The sequence below is a fragment of the Nomascus leucogenys genome, chromosome 19, assembly GCF_006542625.1.
Source record: "Nomascus leucogenys isolate Asia chromosome 19, Asia_NLE_v1, whole genome shotgun sequence".
Taxonomy (NCBI): domain Eukaryota; kingdom Metazoa; phylum Chordata; class Mammalia; order Primates; family Hylobatidae; genus Nomascus; species Nomascus leucogenys.
In genome coordinates this window covers 28,548,506-28,563,370 of record NC_044399.1, presented here as the reverse complement: position 1 = coordinate 28,563,370, position 14,865 = coordinate 28,548,506, and the positions used below count along the sequence as shown (strand labels likewise).

The following is a 14,865-nucleotide window of genomic DNA, read 5'->3' as shown; positions in this document are numbered from 1 at the left end:
GAGGCATCACTTCGCCCCGACCCGGAGGAGGACGCGAGCCCCTTGCGGGCGGTCATCACAGCCCAGCCTCGGGGCTGCCACTGCGCGTTGCGCCCGTGCGCCCTCGGTCCCCGCGTCCATTGAGCGCCGCGCTCGGGGATGGGGCCCGGCCGGCCGGCCCCCGCGCCCTGGCCTCGTCACCTGCTGCGCTGCGTCCTGCTCCTCGGGGGCCTGCACCTCGGCCGTCCCGGCGCCCCTGGGGACGCCGCCCTCCCGGGTAAGGCGCTGCCAACTTGGCCAACTTCAGGGCCCGGGCGGGGGGAGCGCCAGGGCGCGGGCCGCTCTCGACTTTTCCCTCCTTTTCCCCCCACTTTTCTCCAGAAGCGTGTGTGCGTGTGCGTGTTCGTGTGTGTGTGACTGGGTTTTTAAAACTCGTCTCCGCTTTTCTGAAAGCGGGGGAGGAGAGGGGAGGAGGAGCGCGCCTAGAGGTGGGGGAGGACCTGAGTGGAACCAGATGTGGCGGGCGGCGGGGGAGGGGAGCCCGGGGGACTCCAGCAGCCTCGGAGGAAGCGGGTGGGCTCCTGAGGACCCCCGCGCACGGCGCTCCCGGACCACCTGGCGCCGGCCCGTCCTCGGCAGGGGACCTGCAGGGCGCGCCCGGGGAGCCAGGGCTCCCTGTCCGGGAGTTCCCGGGCCCGGTCTCCTCGCTCTGCCCCAGGACTGATGCGTTAGGACGGCTTTCCAACTATCCGCGAGGGTTCGTTTCCCTCACCTTCCCCCCGCCCCCTGCATCTCGTGGGCGTTGATATTTTCTTTTCCACACTTAGTCTTCAAGGAGGCTTGTGGCGCGCGGCATCCGCCCCGCGTGAGCTCAGCAGCCCTGTGAGGAGGCTCCTGCCACCGGGACGCAGCGACAGGCTGGGCGCTGCCGTGCTGTGATGTTGCGTAGCGTGGGCAGCTCTGGGCACACTCGTGGCCCTCCAGAGGGGACAGATCTTGAGCGGCAAAAGAGCTGCTAAAGATTTTAAAACCCAACCAACAGAAAACAAAACAAAAATCAGAAAACCCCAAAACTGTGCCATTCTCTTCCTGCTCCTTATTCAGGGATAACAGTGAAGTGTGGGGACAGACAGATCCCTCGCCAAGAATCTGAGAGTTGAAAGGAAAGATCCACTTCCTGGGGGAGTGGGGGTGGGGGTGTCTGGAGTGAACGCGGGAATCGCCGGGCCCAGCTTGGTCCTGCTGGCTGTTTAATTGGGGGATGGGGACAGTCCGTGCAGTGTCTGCAGTTTTGTGCAAGGACCAGACAGCCCCCTGGAGAGTCTGGGGCCTCCAGCCTGGCCCGTGCTTGCTGGGTTGGCCTGGCGTGACGTAGGCACAAGACACGTATCTGCCAGATGGGAAAGGTGGGGGCCACGGTGACCCACATTCACACCAACCAGAGCCCCCTGGGGCAATTCTGGGCCCACCTGGCATTGAATGTGCGACAGACACAAACCAGGCCGGGTAACCCCCTAACCCGCTGCAGGGCGGCCTCACAGGCAATTCCCCTACCTCCTCGCACTCCTGCCTTCCTCTGCTCCTCTGCGCAGGGCCTCAGGAGGCAGGCAGTGGGAAGGGGTGGGGAGGATGGCCATTCCCAGAGCTCCAGAGCACACTTGAAAGCCAGGCCCTGGGAGAGAGTTGTGGCCAGAGTGCTGACTCGGCCTTTCCCCCTGGAGCTTTTCATAGAGGGGGTTGGAAGTGCCTGGTGAGAGGCCCGGTCAGGGAGGACAAGGACGCCTGGAGTGCCCCTTCTCCTCCTGGTCTCTGTGCCTGGCCGTCCCTGGGGCTGTGTCCAGGGATGAGTAGCCTCAGAGGGTCCCCTTCCCGTTGGCACTGCATTGACCACACCCTGAGGAGACTTGGATCTGGATGGCAGGCAGTGTGAGGTCTTCCAGCAGCAGCTGAGCAGGAGGAGGATGGAGCTGCTGCAGGTTCCTTCCCTCGGAACTGTGCCCTCTGCCCAGAGTGCGCTTGCCCCTGCCCTGCCAAATTCCACTGGGCCCTCCCCTGGGAAGCCTGTTCAGAGCCTCTGGGCCGAATTCCTTGCCCGAAGAGCTGGCAGCCCCTAGTACCTGGTGAATTACGTTGTCGTTGGGAGGAATTCACCAGCACCAGGGACCAAATAGCCCCAGGAAATGCGTGTGGGAGGTAGGGTGTGGCAGGGCAGTGCTGCTGGGGGCGAGGCTTATGCCAGGCAGGGCAGGGGCTGCGTGTGGGCAGTTTCCTGACCACCATGGGGGGAGCCCTGTGTGCCCAGAGCACGGGGCAGGGGCAGCGAGGCGGCAGTGCCTTCTTGGTGCGTGATGGTGGAATCCATCTTTTCTCCACCTTGGTGGAGTGGCCCACGGAGCCTGTCACTGGAAGGAGTCCTCTTTGTTGGTTGCCATATTACTGCATTTCTGGAGCATGCAGTTTGCTCAGCCTTGAGCCAAGTTCTTGGGGAGGAGGGAAGGTAGAGAAGGGTGTAAGATGCATCCTCTGGAAAAAGAAAATCTTGTGGGAGAATGAAATGTGGAACAGTGAACTGCGTAGGGGGCAGGATGCCATTGGTGGGATGCCTGCCTGCCCAGAGCCACGCTAAACGCTTCGTGTGCAAGTTCCCATTTCATTCTGATAACAACCCAAGGAGATGGTTATTGTTGGACCATTTTTGCAGTTGAGGAAATGAAGGCTAAGAGGGGTCTGATCATTTACATTGGTCACACACTTAGTAAGTGAAAGGCTGGAGTGTGGATGCTTCCCGTCTGGAGATTGGAGGCAGGAGAGACTGTGTGGGCCAAAGGGTGGCCAAGGCTGTCTGGAGAGAGGCAGGAAGGGGCCGCTGGGCTGGGCGCTTCTGGGGATGATGTGGAAACTTGCTGGCTGGGTCGGGGAGAAGGTTGAGTGAAAGAGGTACCTGGGAGGCCAGAATGGGGAAGGGACCTGCACGCTGACTGTGGGGAACCCCAGGGGACCCTTGGAGGTTTCCGAGCAGAGGAATGAGGGGCTAGTTGCTGGGAAAGGGGCTTCTGGGAGCTCCAGGGATCAAGTCTCAAGGTCATGGGGTGAGGAGACCTCAGGAAGTCTTCCTGTGGGGGAAGGTCGGTGCTGCCTAAAGGACAGGGAGGGAGGCATCGGGTACTTGGGGCTCTGACCAGAGTCAGCCAGACCAGCTCCCTACACTTGCGGCCCAGCTTCTGCTGAGTCGTGGGGTTCAGAAACTTCTTACTGTTCCCCCACGCAAAACTCAGTTTTCCTTGCTGCAACCCTCTGGCTCTCTGTGAGCCATCAGGGCCCAGGAGGTGCCCAGCTGAGCTGTGGCTAGTGCCGGGATCCTGGCTCTCTTCTGGGTTCACCTGGGCAACGTGAGGGTACATGGAGGGGAGGAAGAACCCCGGGTTTTGGCCTCCATTTTTCACACCAGAGAAATCCTGGCTTTCTGATGCACGTAGGGCACCGTGACTTGGCTCAATGAGATGATTTCAGAAGTGCCATGCAGTTCTCAGGCAGATATTCATTTGAGTTCCTCATCAGTTTAAGCATCGAGGAGGAGTCCTGTTGCACCGTCCATACCCCCGGAGGGACGGAGCAATGGCATCCACGGCTGCGCCGTGCATGTGTTGGGCGCCGTGCTGGGTCCTGTGCTGGCAGTAGCTCTTCAGCACCTCCCATCTCTGAGCAGGTGTCACCCTTGCACACATCTGGCGTGAAAATGTTAAAGATGTTAAGGGAGTCACTCAAGGCTGTACCACCAAACCACTAGAAGGTGGTACCAGTGAGATTCGAACCCAGGAGTGGGTATGGAGCCTGAACGCTCCAGTACCACACAGCGTTTCCATCGCATGAAGCACTGTCAGTGTGTGTGTGTTAGGAAAGCCTGGGAAATTCTGCCTTATGCGTTCTTCCCCCCCCCGCCCATAACTCCAAGCCCTCTAGGACACCTCTCAATGTGTCCCACCGGGAGGACTCCTGAGGAGGAGGGTGGAGCGAGCAGCCCTCTGTCACATGTAAGCGGTCTGGGCGCTTGGGTCACCCACTTCCTTGTGGGTCCAAGAGGCCTGGACTGAGCTGTCTGCAGTGTCCTCAGGATCTCTGAGGGACCCCCTCCAAGAAGGCATTGATAAGTGAGTGACTCAAGGTGTCCCAGCCTGGCACTCCAGCTTCCCTGAGGTCAAGGATTCACATGTTTGTTCATTCATTCATTCATTCATTCATTCATTCATTCAGTGGATGTCTACTGAGCCCCTGCAGAGCTGAAGCAGAGATGGCCATGGCCTGTTCTTTATTTGAGACCTCCCCACCATGTCTCCAGTGGGGGTCCCTGGACTTGGAAGGCCTGAGCACTGCTGATAGGAAGCGTGTCTTCCTGTTTAGACCTACATGAGATGGGAGGGGGCCGCTTTCCCACGCCTGGGTCCTGTGAATCTGGGTGGGGTGGGCCAGTGGGGTGGTGACGTGCTCCTGGAGCACACCCTGGGCCCTGCAGATCTGTCACTCCTCAGCTAGGGGTTGTACCAGTAAACGGCAGCTGGATGAGGGCTGTCCAGTGGCACCTGTGACACTGGGGGACTGCCGGGGTCCACCAGCTGCAGCCCTTTAGGAAACAGATTGGGTTGACCCCCTCAACTGCACACTGTGGCCCCTCGTGGAATTCCACCAGTTGGTTCCCTTCTTGCACTTCCCCCTGGCCCCTCATCTCTCCCCTCCCCCCCACCCCCCCCACACCAGCCTCTTGGCTCTGCACTCTCACAGCGCAGACCCTTCCACCTGCGCTCTGCTCCCCTCAGCCTCGCCCACTCCCGATTTCTCTTTCATTGACTGTGCATTCTGCCCTCCACAGCTCTGGTTTTTGTTGGTAGAAGAAGGACCAACTTCTTCCTAGTTTCCCCGGGCCCCCATGCCTCTGGTCTCTTGTCCTGCCCTAGCCTTCTCCACCTCCAGGCCTCTGCCCACGCGCGATCCCTTTGCCTGGCGTTCTTCCCCTCCCCTCTTCTTTCCCACCTTCCAGTGACCCTTCCTTCGAGACTCAAGGATCCTGGGGAGGACACTGAGGGAGCCTAGTCCCTGCCTCTTGGGCTGACCTGGGGTGACGAGAGAGAAGCACACGGACATAGCCCACGGTGACAAATCCCAGATTGGATGGGTGGCCTCTCTGTTAATCTCCCTCCCAGGGATCACCTCAGGAGGGCACATGTAGGGAACACTATAGCCAGCCTTCCTCAGCCTTCCCCAGCCTTCCCTGAAGGCAGCCGCGTGCGAGGCTGAACAGTGGCCCCTCCCTCCTGTAGATGAGGCAGGAGTGTGGGCATGGCTGGCAGTGTTTCCCCCCCTCAGTCCTCTGGAAATGTAAATAGGGACAGAGTCGGTGGGACCAGGATTGATGCCACTCACCAGCTATGTGACCTCAGGCAGAGGCTCAAGTGTCTTCATTTATAAGATGGGAAAAATCAATACCTCTTGTAGAGGTATTATAAGAATTACATACAAATGAGATCATGAACGTATGAGATATGTGCCTGGCACACTACTGGGCACAGAATAATTTCTTAGCAAACAATACTAAATTATTGCTATTTTTATTATTAAGAAGAGAAAGGCTGGGTGAGGTGGCTCACGCCTGTAATCCCAGCACTTTGGGAGGCCGAGGAGGGAAGATTGCTTGAGCCCAGGAGTTCAAGTCCAGCTTGGGCAACATGACGAAACCCAGTCACTACAGAAAAAAAAAAAAAAAAAAATTAGCCGGGTGTCCTGGTTCATGCCTGTAGTCCCAGCTACTGGGGAGGCTGAGATGGGAGGATCACTTGAGCACAGGAGGTTGAGGCTGTAGTGAGCCGCAACTGCATCATTGCATTCCAGCCTGGGTGACAGAGTGAGACCCTGTCTAAAAAAAAAAAAAATCCTAACTACAACTCACCAGAAAGGGGGTCCAATCCAGACCCCAGGAGAGGGAATTTACGCAAGAAAGAATTTGAGGCGAATCCATAGGGAAAAGTGAAAGCAGTCTTAACAGGAAAGTAAAGGAATAAAGAATGGCTATTCCATAGGCAGAGGAGTAGCGTGGACGCCTCAGCTGCTTATACAATTGTTCCTTCTTGATGATATGCTAAACAAAGGGTGGATTATTCGTGAGTTTTCTGGGAAAGGGGTGGGCAATTCCCGGAACTGAGGGAGTCCTCCCTTTTTTAGACCCTATAAGGTAACTTCTTGACGTTGCCGTGACATTTGTAAACTGTCATGGCGCTGATAGGAATATCTTTTAGCATGCCAATGCATTATAATTAGTGTATAAAAAATGGGCAGTGGGAATGACCACAAGTCACTTTTTTTTTTTTTGAGATGGAGTCTCACTCTGTTGCCCAGGCTGGAGTGCAATGGTGTGGTCTTGGCTCACTGCAACCTCCGCCTCCCAGGTTCAAGCAATTCTCTTGCCTCAGCCTCCCAAGTAGCTGGGACTATAGGCACGTGCCACCACACCTGGCTAATGTTTGTACTTTTAGTAGAGATGGGATTTTACCATGTTGACCAGGCTGGTCTTGAACTCCTGACCTCATGATCTGCCTGCCTCAGCCTCCCAAAGTGCTGGGATTACAGGCATGAGCCACCACGCCTGGCCCAGAGATCACTTCTGTCACCTCTTAGTTTTGGTGGGATTTGGGTGGCTTCTATACTGTGTGCTGTTTTTTCAGCAAGGTCTTTGTGACCTGTGTCTTGTGCCAACCTCCTGTGTCATTGTGTGGCTTAGAATGCCTAACCTCTTGGGAATGCAGCCCAAGAGTTCCCAGCCTCGTTTTACCCAGCCCCTATTAAAGACAGAGTTGCTCTGGTTTGAACACCTCTGACACAATTTTTTTTTTTTTAAGATGGAGTCTCCCTCTGTCACCCAGGCTGGAGTGCAGTGGCACGATCTTGGCTCACTACAACTTCCACTTCCAGAGTTCAGGCGATTCTTTGGCCTCAGCTTCCCGAGTAGCTGGGACTACAGGCACGTGCCACCACGCCCAGCTAATTTTTGTATTTTTAGTGGAGATGGGGTTTTACCATGTTGGCCAGACTGGTCTTGAACTCCTGACAGGCGATCCACCCGCCTCGGCCTCCCAAAGTGCTGGGATTACAGAAGTGCACCACTGTGTCCAGCCCCATTTTTTTTTTTTAATTGAAGCAGGTCTAAACCTGTTACTTCATTATTATTTTTCTCTCTCTCTTTTTTTTTTTTTTTTTCAGAAATAGCCTCAATCAGAGGCATTACTTCTTTGTGACACTTTGCTAACTCCTGTAAGTGCCAAAAAGTAATCATAGTTTTTCTGAAAGTAAATTGAAATACCAAAGAAAAAAAATCCCACCCTCAATGGTCCTACCCGCTAAAGCCCCTCAATTTATCACCATCTGCTTTATCACCTTCCTCTTCATCCTTACACTTCCCTATTTAACCTTCACTTAGGGAAGGATAAGGAGCTTCCTGGGACTCTGGAATAAAACCGAGACAGACTAGGGAACACTGGGATGGTTGGACATACCTCTCCCCTTTTTGCCTCTAGTTGCCTTCAGCCTTCTGTCTAAGGGACTGCCTCCCAAGGGTCATACTAATGAGGCTCCCTAATTACTAAATTAAGTGACCTTTCTTAGGCCTCACCTTGCAGCTTGCATGCTGTTCATTAGCCTCAATTGTAAGAATGGGCCAGGCATGGTGGCTCATGCCTATTATCCCAGTGCTTTTGGAGGCCAAGGGAGGAGAGACTGCTTGAGGCCAGGAGTTTGAGACCAGCTGGGGCAACATAACAAGACCCCATGTCTACAGATTTTTTTTTTTTTTAATTAGCTGGGCACAGTGGTGCGTGCCTGTAGTCTGTTACTCAGGAGGCTGAGGCAGGAGGATTACTTGAGCCCAGGAATTGGAGGCTGCAATGAGCTATGATTGCACCACTGCACAACCTGGGCAACAGAGTGAGACCCTGTCTCAAAAAAAAAAAAAAAAAGTAAAAATGCATGCTCAGTGGAAAACATTCAAACCATACACAAGTAAGTGCAAAAAAATGTGAAGTCCACTCCCCTACACTGATCACACACTAGCAGAAGCCACAGTCTACCACTAGTAGATTCTATGGGTAATCTTCCCAACCAAGATTCCCCAGTGAAGATTAGTAGTAGTTCATTGGGTAATCTTCTGATTTTTTAATGCATATGCATACGCATAAATACTCCATTTACCCAAATAGGCCCGTATTTTAAACTCTTCTGCAAAATAATTTTTATTTTATGTATTCTTAGAGATCTTGCCACAAGCGTCTACAGAGCTGCCTCATTCTTATTAACGGTGCTCAATATTTCATTGTTATGATGTACTTGGTTCAAACAAAACAAAATTGCTTCCCTACGATGGACTGTTTTCTGGGGTTTGTTGTTGTTTTGTTTGTTTGTTTTGTTAGACGGAGTCTTGCTCTGTCGTCCAGGCTGGAGTGCAGTGGCGTGATCTCAGCTCACTGCAAACTCCACCTCCCGGGTTCACGCCATTCTCCCACCTCAGCCTCCCGAGTAGCTGGGATTACAGGCGCTCACCACCACACCTGGCTAATTTTGTTTTTGTATTTTTAGTAGAGATGGGGTTTCACCATGTTAGCCAGGATGGTCTCAACCTCCTGACCTCATGATCCGCCCGCCTCGGCCTCCCAAGTGCTGCGATTACAGGTGTGAGCCACCGCACCCGGCCTGTTGTTGTTTTTTTAATTAAAGAGTCTCACTATGTTGCCCAGGCCTGTCCTTGAACTTCTGGGCTCATGCGATTCTTCTGCCTTGGCCTCCCAAAGTTCTGGGATTACAGGCACAAACCACTGCACCTGGACCAATGGACACTTTTGAAAACTCTCTTCTCCTGGCCTTTGTGGTATAATTTACATCCACAGTTTCCTACCTTAGGGTCTTCCCCTCCACCCTCAGTCCAGAGCTGGCATTGCTGCCAGGTTAGCACTGCTAAGGGGCAGCTTGAATCAATGTAAACTTTCTGAATTTAGAATTCCCGCCAGGCGTGGTGACTCATGCCTGTAATCCCAGCACTTTGGGAGGCCAAGGCAGGCGGATCACCTGAAGTCAGGAGTTCAAGATCAGCCTGGCCAGGTAAAACCCCCATCTCTACTAAAAATATAAAAATACAAAATGGTGAAACCCTGCCTCTACTAAAAATACAAAAATACAAAATGGTGAAACCCTGTCTCTACTAAAAATACAAAAATCAGCCAGGTGTGGTGGCGCATGCCTGTAATCCCAGCAGCTCGGGAGGCTGAGGCAGGAGAATCACTTGAACCCTGGAGGTGGAGGTTGCAGTGAGCTGAGATCACGCCATTGCACTCCAGCCTGGGTAAAAGAGCAAGACTCTGTCTCAAAAAAAAAAAGAAAGAAAAGAAAAGAAAAGAAAAAGAATCCCTGGCCTTCCATGGTCAGGTTCTCAGCATTTGTGCAGGTCAAGCTGAGCTCCTTACCGTTCCCATAGCTCCCAGTACTGCCCAACCCAGACTCTGCTCAGGCTTTTTCCCTGCCAGGAGCACCAGCTTCCCAGGGGGCTGTCTTTGAGTCCCAACTCACACCTGTGACCTTCTGATTGCCCTCAGCTGGAAGAAGCCTTTCTCTCCACGGCTGCTCTAGCATTTTACTGCTGTCGTCCCTCACACACCTCCAGAGCAGGGCCTTTTTGTCGCTGCACAGGTTCCAGCACAGTACCTTGGCCTCGGTGGCATTTGTTTTTGTTTGTTTGTTTGTTTGAAACAGGGTCTTGCTCTGTCGCCCAGGCTGGAGTACAGTGGCGCTCACGGGAGCCTCGACCTCCTGGGCTCAAGCGATTCTTCTGCCTTAGCTTCCCAAGTAGCTGGGACGACAGGCAGCACCACCACTCTATTTTGTTGCTCCTATTTTTAGTAGTGTGGGGGGGTGTCTTCCTATGTTGCCCAGGCTGGTCTCGAACTCCTGGGCTCAAGGCCTCCTCCTGCCCCAGCCTCCCAAGGTGTTGGGATTACATGTGTGAGCGACTGTGAGGCTGGCATTTGGTATTATTTAGTAAATGTTTGTTGAAAATGAAAAAAGAAAGTCAAGTGTTCCAAAGAATTTTTTTTTTAATAGAAAGGCAATGAGAGTTACCCTTCTAGAATTTTACATGATGCCACGGTCATGAAAAACATATGGTTTTGAATTAAAATAAACAGAAAAAAGTCCAATGTACTAGAAAAAAATTCCAGAAGTGGATTTAAACTTATAAGAACTTAATGTGAGGCACACCAGAAAAAACACACTAATAGGAAAAGGAATTTTTACTTTTAAATGTTATGAGGACAGCCGGGCGCGGTGGCTCATGCCTATAATCCCAGCACTTTGGGAGGCCAAGGTGGGCAGCAAGGTCAGGAGTTCAAGACCAGCCTGGACAACATGGTGAAACCCTGTCTCTACTAAAAATACAAAAATTAGCCGGGTGTGGCGGCATGTGCCTGTAATCCCAGCTACTTAGGAGGCTGAGGTAGGAGTATCACTTGAACGTGGGAGGCAGAGGTTGCAGTGAGCCGAGGTGGTGCCATTGCACTCCAGCCTGGGTGACAAGATTGAAACCCTGTCTCAAAAAAACAAAAAAAGAAAAGAAGAAAACAATTAGCCAGGCGTGGTGGTGGGCACCTGTAATCCCACTACTTGGGAGATTGAGGCTAGTCTTGAACTCCTAACCCTGGAGGCCGAGGTTGCAGTGAGCTGAGATCGTGCCACTGCACTCCAGCCTGGGTGACAAAGCGAGACTCTGTCACAAAAGCAAAATAGAACAAAATAAATGTTATGAGGACACCTGGATTACAATTAGAAATTTTAATTTCAGTTTATAGTTGATCACACTTGAGGAAATTCAGATAGCAAGCTGTCACATAGAAAGTGCAAGGATTGGGCCAGGCACAGTGGCTCATGCCCGTAATCCCGGCACTTTGGGAGGCCGAGGCGGGCGGATCACCTGAGGTCAGGAGTTTTGAGAACATCCTGGCCAACATGGTGAAACCCCACCTCTACTAAAAATACAAAAACTAGCTGGGCATGGTGGCACACTCCTGTAATCCCAGCTACTCGGGTCGGGGAGGGGGCTGAGGCAGGAGAATCACTTGAACCCAGGAGGCAGAGGTTGTGGTGAGCCGAGATTGTGCCACTACACTCCAGCCTAGGCAACAGAGTGAGACTTTGTCTCAAATAAATAAATAAATAAAGTGCAAGGATCACTGGAAATGAAGGAAATTAGCTTTCTTTAACTACTTAAACTAGCAAAAACAGAAAAGCTAGTATTGGCGGAGCTGTGAAGAAGCCAATATATCTGACTGGGGGACTGTAAATTGGTTCTGGTTTTTCAGGATTCAGTCTTTCAGACAATATGTAAGAAACTGGATATGTAGGACTTCCTATCCTTCGATGTCATAATTTTACTTTTGGTAATTTATAAGATATTAATCTCAAAGATAAAAAAATTGTTCTTAGAAGTGTTTTTAAGCGACTGGGTCTCACGCTGTCGCCCGGGCTGGAGTGCAGTGGCACAATTATAGTTCACTACAGCCTCAAACTCCTGGGCTTAAGCAGTGCTCCCCGCTAAGCCTCCTGAGTTGTTGGGACTACAGGCGTGAGCCACAGCCTTTAGTAGCAAAACAAATTGGAAACCACATGATGAATGATTTGTGTAACTTTAAGTGACAAATATATAGCTAATGATTCTTTTTTTTTTTTTTTTTTGAGACAGAGTTTTCTCTTGTTGCCCAGGGTGGAGTGCAATGGCGCAATCTTAGCTCACTGCAACCTCTGCCTCCTGGGTTCAAGCAATTCTCCTGCCTCAGCCTCCCGAGTAGCTGGGATTACAGGCATCTGCCACCACGCCCAGCTACTTTTTTTTTTTTTTTTTGTATTTTTGGTAGAGACGGGGTTTCTTCATGTTGGTCAGGCTGGTCTCGAACTCCCGACCTCAGGTGGTCTGCCTGCCTCGGCCCCCTAAAGTGCTGGGATTACAGGTGTGAGCCACCATGCCTGGCCAGCTAATGATTCTTACAAGGAAAGTTCTGAGGACCGTGAGACAATCTTACAACATAATATGCACATACTGGAAACAAGATGCATACCTGACATTCATCTGTCTGTTCATTCATTCAGTTAACTGGTGTCTTTTGTTTTCGTTTTCTTTCCTGAACATTGAAAACGTGCCAGGCATGGTATTTGATGCTGCCAACACCGTGGTGAGCAGGCTAGGCATGATTCCTGCTTTCCTGAGGCTTGCATTTTGAAAGCAGTCCCTTCCCAATGTAGAGTGCCATAAATAATCTCAAACGTACACTGATTTCATTTGCAGGTGCACTTTTTTTTTTTTTTGAAACACTGTCTCGCTCTGTTGCACAAGCTGGAGTGCAATGGTGGGATTCACTGCAGCCTCGACTTCCTGGGCTGAAGTGATCTTCCCCCCTCAGCCTCCCCAGTAGCTGAGAATACAAGCACACCACCACCACTGGCTAATATTTAATTTGTTTTTGCTTTTGTTTTTGTTTTTTTTTGAGATGGAGTCTCGCTCTGTCGCCCAGGCTGGAGTGCAGTGGCGCGATTTCAGCTCACTGAAAGCTCTGCCTCCCAGGTTCAAGCCATTCTCCTGCCTCAGCCTCCCGAGTAGCTGGGACTACAGGCGCCCGCCACCATGCCCAGCTAATTTTTTTTTTTTTTTTTTTTTTTAGTAGAGACAGGGTTTCACCCTGTTAGCCAGGATGGTCTTGATCTCCTGACCTCGTGATCCGCCTGCCTCAGCCTCCCAAAGTGCTGGGATTACAGGCGTGAGCCACTGCGCCTGGCCTAATTTTTTTTTTTTTTAATAGAAACAAGGTCTTGCTATGTTGCCCAGGCTGGTCTCAAATTCCTGGCCTCAAGTGATCCACCTCAGCCTCTCAAAGTGCTGGAGTTACAGGCATAAGTCACTGTGCCTGGCCTGTAAGGTGCAACTTTTAAGTTCATTAAGAGAAAGATGGGCTGGGTGCGATGGCTCATGCCTGTAATCCCAGCACTTTGGGAGGCCGAGGTGGGTGGATCCGGAAGGTGGAGGTTGCAGTGAGCTGAGATGGCGCCATTGCACTCTAGCCTGGGCAACAGAGTGAGACTCCGTCTCAAAAAAAAAAAAAGAAAAGAAAAAAGAAAAGAAAGATGGAGGCAATCAACTGCTCTAAAACCTTAGATCTAGGAACAGGAACCTGTCTGACGTAGGGAGAACGACTCCCAGACAAACTAGCCTGGCTGAATAGGAAGGACTCAACAGGAAGCAGCTTTGCAGTCATCTTGGTCCCCAAGAGAAGGGGATTCTGGTATTACCCCATAAAAACTTAACCTCATTCCTGAAGGATCGAAGTATGTAAGGGCATTGATGGTTTGCAAAGAGCTTGGAAGCCTGTTTATATTAGCGAAGACAAAAATGTCCTTGGAAAGAGATATGGAGAAATTATAGAGTAGACACAATGAAATGTAACAGAGGTGAACGAATGGACCCCAGCTATCTGCAACAACATGGGTGAATATTAGAGACATAGTGTTGAATGGGGGAAAGGATCCCAGAGGACTGCATGTGGTACAATACTCTTTCTCAAACCACGGGAAAAACTGAAAAAATAATACAGCGAGCGCCCATATACTCTTCACCTAGAAGCACCAGCTGTTAACATTTTGCCACATTTGCTTACCTCACTCTGTGTGTGCGTGTGTGTGTGTGTGTGTGTGTGGTGGGTCTGTTTGGTGAAACTTTGAAAGTTAGTTGTAGACATGACATTTCACACCTAAATACTTCAACATGTAACAACTAAAAACAAAGACATGCTACTATGTAACCATAATATCTAATTACACCCAAGAAATAGAGCAGATACAATTTTTTTTCTCATCTGCAGTCCATGTTAGGATTTCTCCATTTGTCCCAATAATGTCCTTTATAGCTGTTTTAAAATTCAGGATTCAATTAGGTGTCATGTCTCTTTAATCTCCTTTAATCTAGAATAGTTGCTTGGCCTTGTTGTCTTTTATTGGCATTGCATTTTTGAGGATCCCAGGCCAGTTGTTTTGTAAAACGTCCCACAGTCTAAATTTGTCTGATTGTTTACTCGTTCCTGGATTCATATTAAATGTTTTTGGAAAGGGAACTCATGGGTGATGTTGTGTCCTTCCATTCTGTCACACCAATGTCAATTTGTTCCCTTACACTAACTTTGACCATTTGTTTCAGCTGGTGTCTCCCAGATCTCTCCACTAAAAAGGTCCCTTTTCCCTTTTTCTGAGATGAAGTCTCACTCTGTCACCCAGGCTGGAGTACAGCAGCACGATCTCGGCTCACTGCAACCTCCACCTCCCAGGTTCAAGCAATTATTCTGCCTCATCCTCCCAAGTAGCTGGGATTGCAGGTGCCTGACACCATGCCTGGCTAATTTTTGTAGTTTTAGTAGAGGTGGAGTTTCACCATGTTGGCCAGGCTGGTTGTGAACCCCTGAGCTCAAGTGATCTACCTGCCTCGGCCTCCCAAAGTGCTGAGATTACATGCGTGAACCACCATGCCTGGCCTCCCCTTTGTATTTAGTAGATAACCTAAGGAATTTTAACCATAGTCTTAAAAAAGCAAAGTTGTTCATAGTAGCATTATTCATAAGAGCCAAAAACTAAAAACTAGTGCCAAACTGAAAACCACCCAAATGCCCATCAACGATAGAATGGATGAATTGTGGCAGCTTCACAAAATTGAATATTAGACAGTGATGAGAATGAACAAGCTCTAGTTGCATGCCACAGCATGGATGGAGTTCACAAACTGAGCTAGACGCTACTTCATACCATATGACCCAATGTATAGAAAACACC

At 50.8% G+C, this 14,865-nt stretch overlaps 1 protein-coding gene across 2 annotated transcripts in view; it reads left to right on the top strand.

The window, feature by feature from the left end:
• MRC2 (mannose receptor C type 2) overlaps positions 1-14,865 on the top strand; it is a 63,939-nt gene continuing 49,074 nt past the window's right edge. For both annotated transcript variants that reach the window (XM_030800544.1, XM_030800543.1), the window contains exon 1: positions 1-256. In XM_030800544.1, coding sequence (XP_030656404.1) covers positions 139-256 — 118 coding nt within the window. In that variant the 5' untranslated portion in view covers positions 1-138. The remainder of the gene's footprint in view (positions 257-14,865) is intronic.